At 43.2% G+C, this 20,926-nt stretch overlaps 1 protein-coding gene across 8 annotated transcripts in view; it reads left to right on the top strand.

The window, feature by feature from the left end:
* HYCC2 (hyccin PI4KA lipid kinase complex subunit 2) overlaps window positions 1-20,926 on the top strand; it is a 96,361-nt gene that overhangs the window by 59,212 nt on the left and 16,223 nt on the right. For all 8 annotated transcript variants that reach the window (XM_074967898.1, XM_074967901.1, XM_074967899.1 and 5 more), the window contains 2 exons: window positions 9,186-9,302; window positions 9,947-10,034. In XM_074967898.1, the coding sequence (XP_074823999.1) occupies window positions 9,186-9,302; window positions 9,947-10,034 (205 nt within the window). The remainder of the gene's footprint in view (window positions 1-9,185; window positions 9,303-9,946; window positions 10,035-20,926) is intronic.

The raw sequence follows: 20,926 nt of genomic DNA, 5'->3' as shown, positions 1-20,926 counted from the left end.
CCTTTTTCCAGATCATTTGTGAATATGTTGAACAGTACTGGTCCCAGTAGAGACTCCTGAGGGACACCAATATTTATCTCTCTCCATTCTGAAAACTGACCATTTATTCCTACCCTTTGTTTCCTATCTCTTAACCAGTTACTGATCCAGGAGAGGACCTTCCCTCTTATCCCGTGACAGCTTACTTTTCTTAAGAGCCTTTGGTGAGGGACCTTGTCAAAGCCTTTCTGAAAATCTAAGTACACTATATCCACTGGATCATCTTTGTCCAGATGCTTGTTGATCTCCTCAAAGAATTCTAATAGATTGGTGAGGCATGACTTTCCTTTACAAAAACCATGTTGACTCTTCCCCAACAAATCGTGTTCATCTATGTGTCTGATAATTATGTTCTTCACTATAGTTTCAAGTTCTTGTTCTTCTTCTTTGAGTAGTGTCCGGATGGGTGCTCCACTGCCGGTGTGCTTACACTCCACGTGTCTTTGGAGATTTTTGGTGGGTCTTTTTGGCCCGTGCATGCATCCTACACATCCTTTTGCCCCACATTGAGAACACAGAAGCGGGTTAATTGTCCTCCATTCCTTCTCAACCACCTTGGTCTGAGATGGAGCATTAGAGTGTCCACTTTGCTATTAAAAGCTTGTTCTGTAGTCTAATATTTTCTTTTCCTTTTCTTTAATATATAATATTTAGTTGATTTTGTAGAGGGGCCTGGTTTATAATCTTTCCCCAAGGCGGGGGGGACGAGGGACCTTTTTTTGTCCCAAGATCCCTGTCATCCCAGGATATGCCAGGGTCTCTGAGTTTCAAACGCTGCCTCAATTGCTGGGAAGCTTTCCTGGTCAGTGTCAGGCTTTCCCAGCATATCTGCTGTTTGGGGGATGCATATCCCTTTAAAAGCAGAGCCAGGTAGAAAAGAGAGATAAAATTTAAGCTCTTAATGATGGAGCGTTCTCTCCATTTGGCCTCGGATCCAGGCCAGGAGACTGTGACAGAATATACCCCTAAACTCTGAGGAGACAGAGGCTAAGACTGCATGGGAGAACTCATGTCCTGCTCTGGGTACTGCTGAGGCTCCACACTCTGTTGGTACCAACTCTAGACCTGGGGCTCTGGGCTTCTCTAAGACTGAAGGTGCCAAATATACCTCAGTACCGCAAACCTCCTTCACGCTGTAGAAGCAGGACGCCACGGCGAATGAGCCTAAGCAGTGTGCATCTAGGACTGCTGCTCATTCCATTTCTACAGCAATGATCACAGACCATCCTGGCTCCAGATCTCCGGGTTCCCAAGAGAGGTCCAAAACACCGTCAAAAACCTTTCCTTTGATGGGTCAAAACATTTTGCTGAATCCGCTGATGAATTTTTGCATCTCTTAAAGGATTCCCGGGCCACTTTATGGTCCCTTGGGATTTATACACCTGCAAGAAAACAAAAGCTTAGCAGATTCCAAATGGTGCACAGATCCCGTCCTCAGCGATTTTCAGGATTTCAAAGACGCATTGAGCTGCCCAGAGGGAAGCCAAGGTTTCATAGACCATCCATTCATGTGCATCCATCACTTAGCCTTCATCGTCATCAAAGTGACAGTTCTGGCAGATTGATCAAGGGTCTGGAACAACCCCACACTACCAACGTGCAAGCTACACCATTCTACCTGTACCCGTCCCTCCTCCCCTCTTTGGAAATAGTCTCTCCCACTTTCAGCCCGCATGGGATCAGATCTCATCCGTCACACTGGTGTTGGAAATTACATAATCCATCCATTTTACCTCTCTCCCCACTATCCACCCTCTTCCCTGTCCCTTTTCAGGGACCCTTCTCATGAGCTCTTGCTAGAACAGGAAATCAACTCCCTTCTATGTATAGGAGCCATAGAAACAGTTCCAGCTCAATGCAGGGGGAGGTGTTTTTACTCCAAGTATTTTCTGGTCCCAAAAACGAATGAGGTATGGAGAGCAATTCTAGATCTAAGACTCCTAAAAATGGCTTTGTGAAAACACAAAAGTCTTAAATGGCTTTGTGAAACACAAAAATTCAGGATGGGTGACTCTTGCAGCTAAAATTCCTTCATTAGAATTAGGAGATTGGACACCTGTTATCATGTGGCAATTCATCCTTTCTCACAAGTGTCTACTCAAGGGCCAGTCTGACAAAGAGCTTCTCTCCGCCACCAAGACATCATTGTCCCTGTTTCGCAGGCTACGTTTGTATCTCATCATCAAGAAATTAATTTTGAGCCCTGTGCAAAGGATAGAATTAATAGAGGCTTCCTTAGACAAAGTGTGAGCCAAAGCTTAGCTTCCCATGGACAGGTTGAACAAACCTCAGCTCAAAAATTCAAGTCAGTCCCCAGCCTTCAACAAAAACTTGCCTTCAACTACTTGGATATATGGCAGCTTGTACCTTTCTGACCCAACGTGCTAGGTTACAGCTTCGATGTTTCCAGGGCTGGCACAGGATGGCACTCCCAACAAACACAGCCTGAAAAAACTGATGTCATCCCTCAGCAAATATAAGATTCTCTGGGTCATAGAAGATTAGGGTTGGAAGAGACCTCAGGAGGTCATCTAGTCCAACACCCTGCTCAAAACAGGACCAGCCGCAATAATTCATCCCAGCCAAGGCTTTGTCAAGCCGGGTCTTAAAAACCTCTAAGGATGGAGATTCCACCACCTCCCTAGGTAACCCATTCCAGTGCTTCACCATCCTCCTAGTGAAATAGTTTTTCCTAATATCCAACTGAGACCTCCCCCATTGCAACTTGAGACCATTGCTCCTTGTTCTGTCATCTGCCACCACTGAGAACAGCTGAGCTCCATCGTCTTTGGAACCCCGCGTCAGGTAGTTGATGGCTGCTATCAAATCCCCCCTCACTCTTCTCTTCTGCAGACTAAATAAGCCCAGTTCCTTCAGCCTCTCTTCATAAGTCATGTGTTCCAGTCCCCTAATCATTTTCGTTGCCCTCCTCTGAACTCTCTCCAATTTGTCCACATCCTTTCTATAGTGAGTGGCCCAAAACTGGACACAATACTTCAGATGTGGCCTCACCAGTGCCAAACAAAGGAGAATAATCACTTCCCTTGGTCTTCTGGCAGTGCTCCTACTAATGCAGCCCAATATGCGGTTAGCCTTCTTGGCAACAAGGGCACGCTATTGACTCATATCCAGTTTCTCGTCCACTGTAATGCTCAGGTCCTTTTCTGCAGAACTGCCACTTAGCTAGTTGGTTCCCCTGCATGTAACAGTGCATGGGATTCTTCCGTCCTAAGTGCAGAACTCTGCACTTGTTGAACCTCATAAGATTTCTTTTGGCCCAATCCTCCAATTTATCTAGGTCACTCTGGACCCTATCCCTACCCTCCAGCATATCTACCTCTTCCCTCCAGCATATCTACCTCTTCCCCCCCAGTTTAGTGTCATCCACAATCCCTGGGGCACTCTGCTTGATACCAGCTGCCAACTAGACATTGAGATGTTGATCACTATCTGTTGAGTCCGATGATCTAGCCAGCTTTCTATCCACCTTATAGTCCATTCATCCAATCCATACTTCTTTAACTTTCTGTCAAGAATACTGTGGGAGACCATATCAAAAGCTTGGCTAAAGTCAAGGTATGTCATGTCCACCGCTATCCCCATATCCACAGAGCCAGTTATCTCATTATAGAAGAAAATCAGGTTGGTCAGGCATGACTTGCCCTGAGTGAATCCATGTTGACTGTTCCTGATCACCTTCCTCTACTCCAAGCGTGTCAAAATGGATTCCTTTGAGGACCTGCTCCATGATTTTTCCGGGGACTGAGGTGAGGCTGACCACTCTGTAGTTCTCCGGATTCTCCTTCTTCCTTTTTTAAAAAATGAGCACTATATTTGCCTTTTTCCAGTTGTCCACGACCTCCCCCGATCACCACTAGTTATCAAAGATAATGGCCAATAGCTCTGCAATTACATCAGCCAACTCCCTCAGCACCCTCGGATGTATTAGATCTGGACCCACGGACTTGTGCATATCCAGCTTTTCAAAATAGTCTTTAACCTGTTCTTTCACCACTGAGGGCTGCTCACCTCCTTCCCATACTGTGCTGTCCAGTGCAGCAGTCTGGGAGCTGATCTTGTCTGTGAAGACCAAGGCAAAAAAAGCATTGAGTACTTCAGCTTTTTCCACATCATCTGTCACTAAGTTGCCTCCCACATTCAGTAAGGGTCCCACACTTTCCCTGACCTTCTTGTTGCTAACATACCTGAAGAAATCCTTCTTGTTACCCATCACATACCTTGCTAGCTGCAACTCCAATTGTGGTTTGGCCTTCCAGATTACACCTCTGCATACGCAAGCAATATTTTTATACTCCTCCCTAGTCATCTGTCCAAGTTTCCACTTGTAAGATTCCTTTTTGTGTTTAAGCTCACAGAAGATTTCCCTATTAAGCCAAGCTAGTCGCCTGCCATGTTTGCTGTTCTTTCTGCACATTGGGATGGTTTGTTCCTGCACCCTCGATAAGGCTTCTTTAAAATACAGCCAGCTCTCCTGGACTCCTTTCTCCCTCATATTAGGCTCCAAGGGGATCCTGCCCATCAGTTCCCTGAGGGAGTCAAAGTCTGCTTTTCTGAAGTCCCAGGTCCGTATTCTGCTGCTCTCCTTCCTTCCTTCTGTCAGGATCCTGAACTCGACCATCTCATGGTCACTGCTGCCAAGGTTGCCATTCGCTTCTACTTCCCTGTTTGTAAGTAGCAGGTCAAGAGGAGCATATAGTTGGTGGTTCCTCCAGCACTTACACCAGGAAGTTGTCCCCAACACTTTCCAAAAACTTCCTGGATTGTCTGTGCACTGCTGTATTGCTCTCTCACCAGATGTCAGGGTGATTGAATTCCCCCATGAGAAGCAGGGCCTGAGATCTGGAGACTTCAGTTAGTTGTCCAAAGAAAGCCTTGTCTACCTCATCCTCCTGGTCTGGTGGTCTATAGCAGATGCCCACCAATATATCACCCTTGTTGCTCTCGCCTCTAAACTTAACCCAGAGACTCTCAACAGACTTTTCTCCAGTTTCATACTGGAGCTCTGAGCAATCATACCGCTCTCTTACATAAAGTGCAACTCCTCCACCTTTTCTCCCGCGCCCATCCTTCCTGAACAGCTTATACCCATCCATGACAGTGCTGCAGTCATGTGAGTTATCCCACCAAGTCTCTGTTATTCCAGTCACATCATAGTTCCTTGACTGTGCCAAGACTTCCAATTCTTGGATAGAATGGGTGGAAAGAGTCAAACAATGTCTGTGCAGGTGTTCCATTCATCCAACCCAACCATTGCCATAATGACAGATGCCTCTTGCGTTGGGTGGCGCATTTAGGGATTCACACCATTCAGGGCAAATGGTCTGTCCAAGAAATATGGTTACATATCAGTCTCCTGGAGAGGAGGGCAATTAGGAATGCTTGTATCTTCTTCCTGCCATCGGAGACACACACACAAAATTCTGACAGACAATCTAGCCTGCATGTTCTGCATCAACAAGAGGAGACATGAGATCCCCTTCTCTTTGTGCCGAAGCGATGAGCCTATGCAATTGTATATAGCCAGCTGCAGCCTAGTTTCAGCAGCTTAGAAGTCATCTGAAGAGGAGCACTCATGGGGCAATATTCGAAAAAGGAGAGATTACTCACCTTGTGCAGTAAATGGAGTTCTTTGGGATGTGTCCCCCTACAGGTGCTCCACTACCCGCCCTCCTCCTCCTCCTGCTTCAGAGTTTCCTCTGTGGGACTTTGCCGTGGAGAAGGAACTGAGGGTGGTTAACTTGTGCAACACTGTGTTGTCCTCGTGTGGGGTATGAGGATGCGTAGGGCGCATGCGTGGGCTGAAAGGACACTACTACCAAAAATCTTCAATCAAAGGCACATGGAATGTAAGCACACCTGAAGTGGAGCACCCATAGGGACATGCACCTCGAAGAACTCCAGTTACTGCACAAGGAGAATAAACTCTCCTTTTGCTCCTAGTGTAGATTATAAATGCCTTTTTTCAGGAGGGCAGAGGGTGGCAGCTTCTTTTAAAGAGGAAACATTTGCTCAGGAAGCCGTGACTTGATGTGGAGAACCTTGTCAATTATTGTATTGTTTCAGACCTTTTTTGAAAGATGGTTGAAAAGGTTGACAGTTATTTTTGGGCACTGCCTGGAGTCCTCAGACTTCCTTGACCTTGGTCCATCCAGTTTTAGGCGTAGGTATAGTACAGAGAGTAGCCTTGGGAAATCTGCCCTGTGGATTTTCCTGTATTTCTTGTATTTAACTTCCAATAATTTTGCTTTTCTAAGTGCATGTCTCCGCTAAATTCCACCCAAAATTCAGCTGAATCGGCAGTGGCAAATGACCAAGTGGGTTGGTTATTCCTGAGTAAATCTTCCTATCTGAACACATGTAGTTTGTCAGTAGGAGGCACATTTCAATTTTGCTGCATGGAAATAACAGCTCCTCCATTCATCTTACATCAGCATCCTGAAGTTAATTAGAAATTAGTTCAATATGATACAACTATTTTGTTACATTATCCAGTCTCTGCTGAAGTGCAGCAAGGCTTCAAGTCAGTGCACTTTTATGTCTTGATGTTCTAGTTCTCAGTCAACAGATTTTCTAGAGATGGCAGGATATGAGGTAGAGGCCTTAGGAGTAAAGAACAAGTTGTTTGGTGGAATAATTTTAGATTTTGACCTGCTGACAATTTGTTCCTAACAAGGCCGGGAACAAGAAGCTAAGAAACTTACCAAAAAAACAAGACCAGAGCTCAGAACGAATACATCTGCTCTTCATCTCATGCAAGTCGTACCTCTGATGCAACTCTTGGTTTTCCTTTTTCCTTTCACCCAGAGCTGAAATTAGACTTCCAGGTTTGTAGATGCTTGCAAGGTTAACCTATTTTCTTTCTTAAATGATTGCTACACTTATTAAATTATTTATGACACTTTAAAGCACCCAAACATTTGCTCTAAGTGAATGTACAGTAAAACACTTACAAAACAAACCCATTAAAATAATAAAGCCTTCCTTACCTAGTAAAGCCATCAAGACTAACAATAGCAGCCAGCTAAAACCACATACACCCTGATAACACTCACTTCTTAAAAAGATGGGAAAAATGATAGGCTGAGGGCACAAGTGCACTGTTCTCTAGTTGTCTGCTATTCTTATCCTCCATGACATTTATGAAATCCGTGCAATGGATTTCCAATTTTCCTTGTCACTTGAATCCTTGGATAATACTCATCTGGGTCTAGCATTTATAAACCTGAGTATTCCTGCTACCTAATGATCATAATCTGCCCATATAATGGTCTCTTCAACATTTCATTTTTCCTCCTGAATACTTGTTTTTTACCCTCAGGAATATGCTGTAAATACAAATGTGTGAGTGGCTGTGCTTGTTCTTGTATTGCAAACAACCTTGAGTGAGGAACTCACTTGTGTACACACTTGCAAGTTCCCCTTAAAGAAACCCTTTCAGAAGTCAGTTTAGGAACCTCCTTCTTTCCATCAGCATCATTTGACATGCTAGTCTGTAAAACATTCTGAAGTTCCTTTTCCCCTGTAGTGTGTGATTTTATGCTCATGAAAGGTGCTGGTTTAATAAACTTGGAAAAAAGTTCCCTAGCTATTCACAGAATAATTACATAGAAACTTCCCCTCCTGGCTCCTTCCAAAGTTCCTCACTCCTGACTTGTAAGAACACTGGCACAGTGATGAGAGCAGTTGGTTAGATGTTCATGCCCATTCATTCCTGACTTTCTCTGCCCAGAGTTGCCAGTTAGTGGCAGTGCCACGTGTGCTATCAGTTTTTGTCCATGTCTCTCCTTGCCCACTAGGAAGGAACTGGACTACCAATACGTTTTATATAGGCCATTAAACACATATTAAATAACAGATTTTGTGTCTGGATTGGTTTAGAACCAGAAATATTTCTGGTTAATCTCCAGATTAAATTATTTTACTATTTTAGGCTAGATGATTCTGTATATTAAACAGTGGTTATCTTATTCTTAGCCAGATGCATTCTCTCATATTTTTGTTATGAGAGAGAGAGAGAGAAATATTCAGGCATCTAGGGTCTCTTCTGGACAAGTGGTACAAAATGCCATTTACAGTATTTACTGAAACGAGGATTGTATATGGTGCAGTGCTGGCCAAAACGAATCTTTTTTTTAAATGGAAGTTTGCCATTCTCAATACCTTCCTCTGTCATTATCAATATCATCACTGTGCCCTTTGCTTGAATTAGGTGTTTATACAGCCTTTTCCCAGCTCTGTCCAGAACCTTTATAGAAATTTCCAGACTCAATATTTTGTAAAACTCACTATAAAAGTTGAGCATTGAAACGTCTGATGCAAGAAAGAGCTAAGATGTTTATCATCAGCCCCTAGGCTCCATTGTCTCTCTTGCTCTGAAGGGCTAATGCTTGTTACATTAGCTCTTTGCCTAAGAAATCCTTGTTGTGAGTATAAAGAGTAAATACTTATGCATTAAATACATTAGAATGGTTGTGTGCAGCTTCCATGTTGTCTGATATTCAGATCTCAAAGCTCTAAATAAAAGTGGTGATTATATTTATTGAATATATATGATGTGCTTCAGCGCTGAACTGAATGTGGGGAAGGCAAAGCCCCTGCTCCAAGGAGTTGGCAATATAAAAAGATGCCATTTGAAAGAATAGTTCTTTTCATAAAGAAAGCAACTTTGTTTGCCCCAATTTATTTTTTGAAATGAAACACTCACCTATTAATATTCTGTTACAGTATGTTACAGAGGAGATGAGCTCTCCATTCTGTAGCCTTAAACTAAACATTCTATCTGAGGCACATTCACTGTTGTTCTCACATCTTCTGGCTAGCTTCTGAGAAAGTTCTGTCTCCCACACTCACAACTACCTGGTTGGTGATTTCACCCAAGCTAATGTGAATAAGGGTGTATGAAGATAGACTACTGGAATTGTGGCCAATGTTTCTAGGCTCTGCCGTGAAGATACTTGCTTAAAAGCATCAAGAGCTGACATGTGACTTTGCAGCAAGAAACAGAACAGTTAATGTTTGGAAGAATAATCAGAGCTTATCACCTGAGTGTCTCGCATTTGATGGATGTAAAGCATGTTTCCTTAAAGTGTTCATGAGATCAGAATTTTGATTTTGTGTTTTGCCAGGCTTTGCGTGAGTGGATTTCCACGACAGCATGAGAAACGCTGGAAAGAATTCTGTAACAGAGTGGTACTAGATCCTGACTTCATGGTGCAGCTGCTCACAGGTGTCTATTATGCCATGTAAGTAGGTAGAGTTCGGAAGAGGAGGAGCTGGATGGCTTCTAGAGAATTAAAATACCCTCTTTTCTCTCTGTCTTTATGCATGAAAACAAGAATTAAGCCACCACTTTATTTGAGGATCAACTGCTTTATCTCCTTATTTTCCCTTGACTTGCTATATTGGCCAGCTGACATTTTGGGAATGCCTTTATCAGCATTCAGTCACCAGCACTGGGTGCTGAAGTGTGGTGCTCCTTGTTTCCTCTTCTCTCCAAGGGATGTCACTTCCACAGTATCCCTTCTCTTCACCAGTGTAATGTTTGCAAGCTTCAAGGTAGCTGATAAACCTGGGTCTCCTGGAATGGCAGTGTGACATGGAGCCACTGGGTTAGCCTAAACACACGAATCCGAAACAATTATACCAAATAATGTAACTTTCAAATGTTGCCCCTCCACCCCTCTTTACTGTGACCCTTACCATGATAACATCCTTCTGTCTGGGAGATGGGAGGGAACAATTAGTTGTAATATCAATTAGAATAACTTAAGTGCTCCATCTATTCCTTTATGCTGTGTTAGCATATATTCTTTGTAGATACAAAGGAGAAGGGTTTGGGTTCAAAAAGTACTGAATGATAAATGTCTTGTTTTGTTCTGTTTTGTAGATATAATGGACAGTGGGGTCTTGGCCAGGAGGTATTGGATGACATAATTTACAGAGCACAGCTTGAACTTTACTCTCAGCCACTGCTGGTAAGGAAGAGGCCACTGAAATCCATTTATTTGATTAAAAAGCACATGAATGTGCTGATAAAATGGATTGCTCTTAAAAGGTTCAGTTAGCAGTTACAACCATTTACTACATTCCAACCAGAATTTTATTTGTAATCTGATGCTTGGTATTTTAACACAGCTACTATTCACATCACGCTCTTTTGCTTAAGTGTTAAGCTCTGGTACTTAGCGCTTATAATAACTCCTTGGTGCTGGGAAACAGGATTTCCTAATATAATGTTCTAGTTTAAAATACATACACTCTTGTAGCAAGAGCTACACAAAGATAACTAGGATATGTCTATACTGCGATTAAAAAACCCCTGGCACTGAGTCTCAGACCCTGGGACAGCTGACGCAGATTTGCAGGGCTCAGGTTGCAGGGTTGTAAAGTTGCAGTGTAGACATTCCGGCTCGGGCTGGAGCCCAGCCCTGAACATCTACACTGCAATTTTATAGCCCTGCACCCTGAGCTCCATGAGCCCAAGTCAGCTGACCTGGCCCTGCTGAGGCTGTGCCACATGTCATTTATTGCAGGGTAGACATACCCAAAGGGGTCAAATTAAGTAGTTATCTGATATCACATGACATTGGTGGTGAACAAATGGGTATTCTGCTCACCTGTGGTTAATCGGGGTTTAGAATTTGTTCAACTGACTCCACCCACAGCATTCTTGGTGGTAGGAGCAGAAATGGAATAGTGCTGAACTTTCTTGGACAAACTTTACCAACAGTGCTATCTGCAGTCTTAAACGCACTGTCACCCAGTCTTAATCCATTCCATTCCATTCTGCAGCCAGCCCTCCAGAGAAGACACTTTTCTCTAAGAATATTGCGTTTTAAAAAAATTTCTACTGCAGTTGCTGGTCTGACCCTAAAAGAGAAGTAAAAAAGGAGACAGAGAAAGAAGAGGAACAGAGAGACAGACAAAGGTGGATGTGATTGAGGGGAAGAAGAGAGACAAATAGAGAGGAGGAATTAAATATTTTTTCTTTCTGGTGGAGATTGGGGGGAGATTTGAGGTAAGGAGACAAAATCAGCAGAAGGTAGAAACAGGATTGTCTTTGGCAACTTGCACTGCTTTTGGATCAGGAATTAATGTGGGCAATAGGCTTTGGTGGTGGTCCTCTGGACTAACACACAGTAAATCAATTTGTCAGAGGGGTAGCTGTGTTAGTCTGGATCTGTAAAAGCGGCAAAGAGTCCTGTGGCACCTTATACCAATACGTCTGTTAGTCTATAAGGTGCCACAGGACTCTTTGCTGTTAATCAGTTTGATTACTCTAAATATTATTTTTCCCCATAACTTAGAGTAGTGGCCTGTTTGCAGAGAAGAACTGAATGGGATCTTTTTTCTCTTCGCCAATCCCAAGATAAATTCTGCACTTCTCCAATAAGTGTGATAAAACTGTTCTCGTGATGAATTAATATTGGCTAGGACACTTAGTTTTGTGCTTTCTGAGTGAAGCATTTTGAATACATCTTATCCAATGAATGATTAGAACAGCAATTTCCTTTAGGAAATGACTCATTGCACTATTAGATTGGAAGTTTAAATTAAATATTGAACCTGAGGAAGTGGGCACCTATCAGAACATGCTACAGTACAAAAGCATGTAGGTGGATCTGTATTTGAATTCAGTTGAGATGGTGTAACAGCTTTTAGTCCTGATTAAAACTGAACAATCAGCTTAAAAAAAAAATCTTCTGAGTGATTGTAAATCCTTCTAGGTTATCTTTATTTTTACAATGTTAACAAAAGTGTTTCCTCCCTCGTCTCCTCTCGAACAAGCTGTTTGGTAGTTTCTGTCGACTGTTAGTGATTGTTATAGCCTTGTCTCTTACCCGCTCCCTGCTCTTTACTACTTCCTTTTTTTCTTCTCTGGTCATTTGCTTGTCTTCCCCAGCCTGCCTTTTTGCAACTATCAAAGGACACTTCAGGAAGCCCTGTCTTTTTCTAAGCATGTTTTACAAAAATTGTAGTTAAGTTCTAGGACAGATGGATTGCATGTCTCTTGTCTTGCTCCGTATTAAGGTAGTTGACCCCTCTGGTTCTTTAACAAACAATTCTCTTTCATCCAGTTAAATTTTCCAGAAGTCACATGCAATCTAGCAGCAATATAAAACCATGTTTAAAATAACATTTAAAGCAATTGCTGTCACTCAGTGAAGTACTTCATTTAGTCTCCCGCATGATTTTCAATCCCACTCCCCTCTGGCATATGTAAAGACAACAGCAAATTATCTGAAGTCCATGCAGGAGAGCTTTGAGTGAAAGTTAATTTTTTTTAGACATTTGTACCAGGGCACTGGCATAGTTCGGGAAATGTCATTGGTCTACATTAAAAAGAGCAACATCACAACCCACTGTATTTGGTGTTTCTTCTCAGAAAACTCCATGCAGTGGATCAGTGCTCCTGTACAAACAAGGTTATGTCCCTTTGTGTTCCTCTAAACAGAAAACATGACCAAAATAGCAGCATCAGTAAGCTACAAAACAATTGAAGGGTAAAAGACTGACTGCAAACAAACGCCTGCAGTGTTGCCCAAGGGCTGTACCTGAGGTGGAAAAGTAAGTGCAAGAAATATAACTTAGTCCAGGAAGAAAAGCTAAGTGGCCGCAACCAAATGTCGTGTGCCAGTCTCACAGCAAAGAAAATGTTGGGGGAGGGGCTTCCACAGTGGGAAGTTAAGCAAAAAGATGCTATATTCCTGCCCAGCTACTGTGGACTAAAGAGTGCCTCTCTATCATTCCATCAAGCACCTACCCTATATCAGTTCAGGTCTTCTGCACAATGCTTCAAAAGGAACTCCCAATCTTTAGTGCAAAGCCAGATATCCAGGCTTCCCCAGTAAGCATACAGCCTCAGGCAAAGTGTGTTGGGCAAAATGGTTGATTGTAAGCAAGAGACAAGCATCACTATGCCCTGACCTGTTAATTTGATTAAGAGCCGCATCCCATACTGTCACTGCTTGGTTCCCCAGCTTCTTTTATTTGACTAACTTTGGCTGAGCATATATTCCTTATGGGAAAGGCTGGATGTTTCTGGCCTGTGGCCTGTTCTGCTTTGTCACTGATAGTTGCAGGCTCTGTTTGCAGAGACAGAATGCTGCTTCCGCCAGGAAGTGTCTTCGGGCCTTTCCGGTTGGGATCACTGCTCATTGGCCTTAATGGGCCTGGTTTGGGATGGTAAGGCAGTAAGACAGGATAGTATCATAGAAATGTGGGGCTGGAAGGGATCTCAAGAGGTCATCATGCATCCAGGCCCCTGTGCTGAGGCAGAAACAAGTAAACCTAAACTATAGCTGACAGGCGTTTGGTCTAACCTGTTCTTAAAGGTTTCAGAGTAACAGCCGTGTTAGTCTGTATTTGCAAAAAGAAAAGGAGTACTTGTGGCACCTTAGAGACTAACCAATTTATCTGAGCATAAGCTTTCGTGAGCTACAGCTCACTTCATCTGTAGCTCACGAAAGCTTATGCTCAAATAAATTGGTTAGTCTCCAAGGTGCCACAAGTACTCCTTTTCTAAGGTGCCACAAGTACTCCTTTTCTTTCTGTTCTTAAAGCTCAATCCTGGGGATTCCACAGTCTTCCTTGGAAGCCTATTTCAGTGCTTAAAGTTAGGCAATGCATCTTTTTTGCATCACTTTTCTCCCAGGAGGGGCTGGGGCTGATGCAAGTGGATTTTTTAGCGAGTTTTTCCTGCTGGACCAGGTCTATTTTTCTTGCATGATTTGTCCTCTCTTCCTTTTCCCCTCAGCAGCACAACCTGGGTTGAAAGTGCTTGTCAGTCAGTCTTCCACACTTAGTGGTTCATATTTTTCTGGTGCTGCTCTTGCACTGAGATTTTTCATTAGCTCTGATTAAGCACAGTCCCTGTTCTGAGGTACTGACAACGTAAACAGGCAGAGATGAGGGAAGGGGAACAACAATGTACATGTTATATCCATGTCAGGTTGATTTGCTGTAAGCAGCACAGCAGGAGTTTTTAAGAGGGAATATGGGCAGGGTGCAGATGAACAGAGCTGTCCCTTGGATAGGGCGAATCAGGGCGACCGTTCCGGGCCCCACGCTTTGGGGGGCCCTGAGGGCTGGTGCGATTGGCTGCCACAGTTGGTCCCAGAAGACATAGGTGCGGGAACTAGGAGTGCAGGGGGGTGCTGCAGCACTCCCGGGCTCCTGACCCCGCGCGCCACTGAGTGGGGCTGATTTGTTCAGGGCCCCGCACCCCCCTAGGGACGGCCCTGAAGACGAAGGCAGGGAAATTATACTATGCATCAGGGAATGCATGGAAGGGGATTGCAAGAGACGCTCACAAACCAAGTGGATGAGGTTGGGAGCAATAGCAGAACAAAAAGGGTGTGGGGGTGAGACCAAACAAAGCTTGACAAGGAAGGAAAAGCAGGGAAGGGCAGAGTTATGTACAACTTTGAAGGTGTGAAGGATCTTAAAATTTATGTTATGTCAGATGGGAAGCCAATGGAGGGATTTGAAAAGGCATGTTACATGATGAAAACAACAGGCAAAGAAGATCAGGTTTGTATGGACTGAAGTGGGCCAGGGTGTGTGTTTGGAGGCCAGAGGAGATTGTTGCAATAATCAAGACCAAATGTAATGAGAGAGTTGGCTCTGTGGATGGAGAGAATTTTGGAGATGCTGAAAAGGAAGAAGCAGCAGGATTTGGAAATGGCCTGCATGTGTGAGGCAAGGAAGGGGGAGGAGTCAAAAATAATCCCCAGGTTACATGCCTGGATGATGAGAGGATGGCAGCGTGGCCAACTGTAATAAAAAAGGGAAAGAGGAGAAGCTTGTAAACTTTACAATAGTATTACTCTGCTTGTTCTTGAGAACATCCATACACATTGTGTAAAATTCTCCTTTCTTTTCACTTGGGAGGTTTCCAAGATAAACTATTACACTTTTCCAAAGGGCAGATGACTACCCTACTGACTTATTTTTGTTCAGACCTTTTGTGGGCCCTGTAGAGAATTTTATGCTGTGCCAATAAACTGGGAGGAGAGACTACCCTCTACCAGAATTTCCTCAATCATGGGGAACAATAGGATTATAGTTTAAAATTGTTAATACAGTAACTCCTCGCTTAAGGTTGTAGTTACGTTCCTGAAAAATGCGACTTTAAGCGAAACGATGTTAAGCGAATCCAGTTTCCCCATAAGAATTAATGTAAATGGGGGGCTTAGGTTCCAGGGAAATTTTTTTCACCAGACAAAAGACCACACACACACACACACACACACACACACACAATAAGTTTTAAACAAACAATTTAATACTGGTATGCAGCAATGATGATTGTGAGGTTAGTTAGATGATAATGATTGTGAAGCTTGGTTGAGGTGGTGGAGTCAGAGGGTGGGATATTTCCCAGGGAATGCCTTACTGCTAAATGATGAACTAGCAATTGGCTGAGCCCTCAAGGGTTAACTTGTTGTTCATGTAGCCTCATGCTCTACAAGGCAGCAGGAATGTAGAGAGGGGAGACAGCATGGCAGACAGAGACACACACCCTGTGTGTGTGAAAGAGATGTGCATTGCTCCTTTAAGTAGCTGACCCCACTCTAAGTACATTGCCTTTTTAAGTTAATCAGCAAGCTGAGATGGCAGCTGCTGCCAGAAAATTCCCTCTGTCCTGAGCCCTGTCGTGTGTCCCCACTGCTCTATGGAAGATGGAGTAAGTGGGGTTCAGGGTGGATGGGGACACCCTGACATTAGGCCCCTGCACAGCAAGCAGGAGGCTCCAGGGAGCAGCTCCAAAGCAGAGGGCAGGAGCAGCACTTGGAGGGGGGGAGGGACAGCTGAACTGCTGGCAATTGATAGCCTGCTGGGCGGCGGCTGCACAGGGAAGTTAGGGGAGTGGGCAGCTAATAGGGGGGCTGCCGGTCCACCCTGGTTCCAAGCTCCCCCCCCTGCCCCAGCTAGCTCCAACGGGCTGCTCTTCCTGCAAGCAGTGGACAAAACAGGCGGCTGCCAAATGACATTGTGAGGGAGCATTGTACAACTTTAAACGAGCATGTTCCCTAATTGATCAGCAATGTAACAACGTTAACCGGGATGACTTTAAGTGAGGAGTTACTGTATTGTTAAACAAGACAGGCAGTTCAGATATCACAGCTACTACTTACCCTCCCTTTCTTGGGCAGAACTCTTCACAAAGGAGTATTTATTCATAACTATGTACAAAATATTTGATACAACCACAGAAATTTAGACAAAGGATTTCTCACAGTTTAAACAATGCATTTTCCTGTGTTTCTCTTCAGTATAGAGCAAAAATAGAGTATGGACTAAAATAACATGTTAACAGAAAAGTAGATGTGACACTTTCTTGGGGTGCCCAGGACTGCAAGTCACCTTGTTAACCCTTTGCTTCTGATGAGAGAGAGTCTTTCTTGTGGTAGCGAGGTGTCAGCTCCCAGATGCCACTAGTCTTTCAACCATTCAAGCGATCACCCTAGGGCTCTACCAACCCTTCCTTTGCCTTACAATTTAACAACTGTTGGACTCCAGCCCCTGAGCCACTCCAGAATCCAGCCCCTGTCACTGGACACTCACAGCAATTACCAGGTTCCCTGCTCCCAAGGGAACAGTATACACGCACCAGCCTGTTTGATTCAAATGACTATCCGCTCCAAGATAACACAGCACTATAATCTACTTATCGTGAAAACAAGTACAGTAGAACCTCAGTTACAAACACCAGAGTTACAAACTGAACAGTCAACCACACACCTCATTTGGAACCAGAAGAGTACAAGGTAGCAGAGTTAGGATGGGGGAAAACAGCGAACACTGTATAGTACTGTGTTAAATGTAAACTACTAAAAAAATAAAGGGCAAGTTTTAAAAAAAATTTGACAAGGTAACTGTTTCTGTGCTTGTTTCATTTAAATTAAGATGGTTAAAAGCAGCACTTTTCTTCTGCATAGTAAAGTTTCAAAGCTGTATTACATCAATGTTCATTTGTGAACTTTTGAAAGAACAACCATAATGTTTTGTTCAGAGTTATGAACAACCTCCATTCCCAAGGTGATCATAATTCTGAGGTTATACAGTATAAGTTTAATAACAGAGGTAAAGATTTTAAGAGATAGTGAGAAAAGGCAATAAGAATAACACGTTACAAACAAAACAAAAATATAACACACTTCTGGTAGACTTAGACTGAACTATAACAAGCTAACCTTGTCTAAAGCAATTTCTCATCTAAGAACTTCCTTACATCATTTCAGCCAACGTTGTTTGAGATCTTGTTTTCATGGGCATAAGCGCACTGCCTGGTCACCCCCTCAAGTGCAGAATAAAAGAGTGGTCCCTCTGCTTCCTTCTTATACCCCAAACTCCATTGTCTTTGCACCCCAGAGACAAGACAACCCCCTGTAGGTACCAGTCTCCAGCATCTTCCCATCTGCCTGTTTTGCAGTATGCAGATTTGGCTTTCAATGCTCAATTTCCATTTGACAGACGCACCTTATCTCCTGTCTGGAAGAAATCTGTTTGTCAGCTGTGCCAGTTACAGACTTTAGATACTACAGTTTCTAAACAAAACATTTTAAATGTCAGTACAGTACATACATTTCACAACAATACAATGACCAGCTTTCATTTAAAAAAAAAAAAAAAAACGAGGAGTCCTTGTGGCACCTTAGAGACTAACAAATTGATTTGGGCATAAGCTTTCGTGGGCTAGAACCCAATTTATCAGATGCATGGAATGGAAAATACAGGAGCAGGTATAAATACATGAAAAGATGTGTATTGCCTTACCAAGTGTGAGGTTAGTCTAACGAGACAATTCAATTGACAGCAGGATACCAAGGGGGGGAAAAAAAAACTTTTGAAGTGGTAATGAGTGGCCTATTTCAGAGAGTTGACAAGAAGGTGTGAGTAACGGTAGAGGGAAATTAAGTTTAGGTTTTGTAATGACCCAACCACTCCCAGTCTTTATTCAGGCCTACTCTGATGGTGTCCAGTTTGCAAATTAATTCCAGTTCTGCAGTTTCACGTTGGAGTCTGTTTTTGAAGTTTTTTTGTTGAAGAATTGCCACTTTTAGGTCTGTTATTGAGTGACCAGGGAGATTGAAGTGTTCTCCTACTGGTTTTTGAATGTTATGATTCCTGATGTCAGATTTGTGTCCATTTAATCTTTTGAGTAGAGACTGTCCGGTTTGGCCAATGTACATTGCACAGGGGCATTGCTGGCACATGATGGCATATATCACATTGGTAGATGTGCAGGTGAACGAGCCCCTTAATGGTGTGGCTGATGTGGTTAGGTCCTATGATGGTGTCCCTTGAATAGATACGTGGACAGAGTTGGCACCAGGATTTGTTGCAGGGTTTGGTTCCTGGGTTTGTGTTTTTGTTGTGTGGTGTGTAGTTGCTGGTGAGTATTTGCTTCAGGTTGGGGGGCTGTCTGTAAGCGAGGACTGGCCTGTCTCCCAAGGTCTGTGAGAGTGATGGGTCGTCCTTCAGGATAGGTTGTAGATCCTTGGTGATGTGCTGGAGAGGTTTTAGTTGGGGGCTGAAGGTGACGGCTAGTGGCATTCTGTTACTTTCTTTGTTGGGCCTGTCTTGTAGTAGGTGACTTCTGGCTCTGTCAGTTTGTTTCTTCACTTCACCAGGTAGGTATTAAGAATGCTTGATGGAGATCCTGTAGGTGTTTGTCTTTGTCCGAGGGATCGGAGCAAATACGGTTGTATCTTAGAGCTTGGCTGTAGACAATGGATTGTGTGATGTGGTCTGGATGAAAGCTGGAGGCATGTAGGTAAGTATAGCGGTCAGTAGGTTTCTGATATAGGGTGGTGTTTATGTGACTATGACTTATTAGGACTGTAGTGTCTAGGAAGTGGACCTCTTGTGTGGACTGGTCCAGGCTGAGGTTGATGGTGGGGTGGAAATTGTTGAAATCTTGGTGGAATTCCTTAAGGGCCTCCTTTCTATGGGTCCACATGATGAAGATGTCATCAATGTAGCGCAAGTAGAGTAGGGGCATTAGGGACGAGAGCTGAGGAAGCGTTGTTCTAAGTCAGCCATAAAAATGTTGGCATACTGAGGGGCCATTCGGGTACCCATAGCAGTCCCGCTGACTTGAAGGTATAAATTGTCTCCAAATCTGAAATAGTTGTGGGTGAGGACAAAGTCACAAAGTTCAGCCACTAGGTTAGCCATGATGGTATCAGGGATGCTCTTCCTGATGGCTTGTAGTCCATCTTTGTGTGGAATGTTGGTGTAGAGGGCTTCTGCATCCACAGTGGCTAGGATGGTGTTTTCTGGAAGATCACCAAAGGATTGTTGTTTCCTCAGGAAGTCAGTGGTGTCTCGAAGATAGCTGGGAGTGCTGGTAGTGTAGGGCATTTCATCTGATACTTTACAAGACACTATTTATGGATATGCTATGAAAGCAGTGTGTTAGGTATAGTGAGTTTGTCAGGCCTAGTAGGAGTTGCTGAGAGTCATGGACCCTTTGCCAGTTGGAAGCAATGAGCCTCTATGTCACAGTAGAACCTCTTGCTAAAGGTGTGTACTAAGGCTATGTCTACACTACCGTGGTAAGTCAGTCTACGCTATGCAACTCCAGCTACGTAAATAACGTAGCTGGAGTCAACGTACCTTAGGTCAAGTTACCGTGGGGTCTATACTACGGGGGATAGATGGGAGAAAATCTTCTGTCGACGTACCTTACTCTTCTTGTTGGGGGTAGAGTACAGGGGTCGACTGGAGAGCAATCTGCTATTGATTTGGCGGGTCTTTACTAGACCCGCTAAATCGACTGCTGGTGGATTGATCTCAGAGTGTCCATCCAGCTGTAGTGTAGACCTGCCCTCAGTTAATCTGGATTTCAGTTGAATTGACATTGGACTATCCATCTCCGGGTTTTGTTCTGTCAATTTTAAAATATATTTCATGGATGTTTGCATATCTTTGCCATGAGCAACCAAATAAATTACTTGATTTTAAAAGGGCCATGTCTTGCAGTTCTGTTATACATCCTAATACAAACTTCAGTCTTTAAAATACTTCTGTCTCTGCAGTCTCGACTTTTGATAAATCACTGACGACTTTAAATGATCCAAGAAAAAAACAGTTGGGTGACTACACAGCATTGTTCTTCGTAATGCCTGTTAACTACATTGCAGAAAAAAGCTTGTCCTACTTATAATAGCAATTGTTGCTGTATAGGATGGGACTGAGTGAGATTAAAGGCAGAAAAATAACTAGGGAAACAATACCTTGTTACTCAACTTATCGCTCCCCTTTGAATACTATCAGCTTGCTTTATTAGGGGAAGTTTTAATAAATGTTGAGATCCTTGAATTAAGATATGTAAGTGAAAAGTATTCATTATTTTATTATTGTGTTACTATTGCAAAGTCAACACAGCCACAGATGATGAGCTGGATTCTATTTTTCTCATCTATTAAAAAAAGTTGTGAACCAAATTCTGAAATGTTGACTGCAAGTTTATTACACCGGTGATGGTGCACATGCTGCAAAAAACCCAACTTGACTTTCCTAGCCTAGTTTGACTATTAGAAGAGCCATCTTTTTATTTGTAAACTGGGAGGTTTCCTCTGGAAGTTACTGAAAGACAATACATGTGGAAGCCCATAATGCCATTTTTACAGCTGCTTTTATGTTTACAATAGTATTTTAAGTCTCAAAGCTGGAAGAGATCAGTTGCTCTCTCTCTTAGAGCTGCAAAATAGAGCTCCAGCTTTATCATCAGTTCTAGTACCTATCTTTGATTGTAGAGAACAATTTATTGTGGAGCTTGTCATGCTGCAGTTCTCTAAAATTTTGTAGAAAACTGACAAAGGGGTAGTTGAAGATCGAGAGCTAATCATGTGAC

The sequence above is a fragment of the Natator depressus genome, chromosome 11 (assembly GCF_965152275.1).
Source record: "Natator depressus isolate rNatDep1 chromosome 11, rNatDep2.hap1, whole genome shotgun sequence".
Lineage (NCBI taxonomy): Eukaryota > Metazoa > Chordata > Testudines > Cheloniidae > Natator > Natator depressus.
The sequence above is the reverse complement of the archived record's forward strand: the minus strand, read 5'-3'. Positions and strand labels throughout refer to the sequence as shown.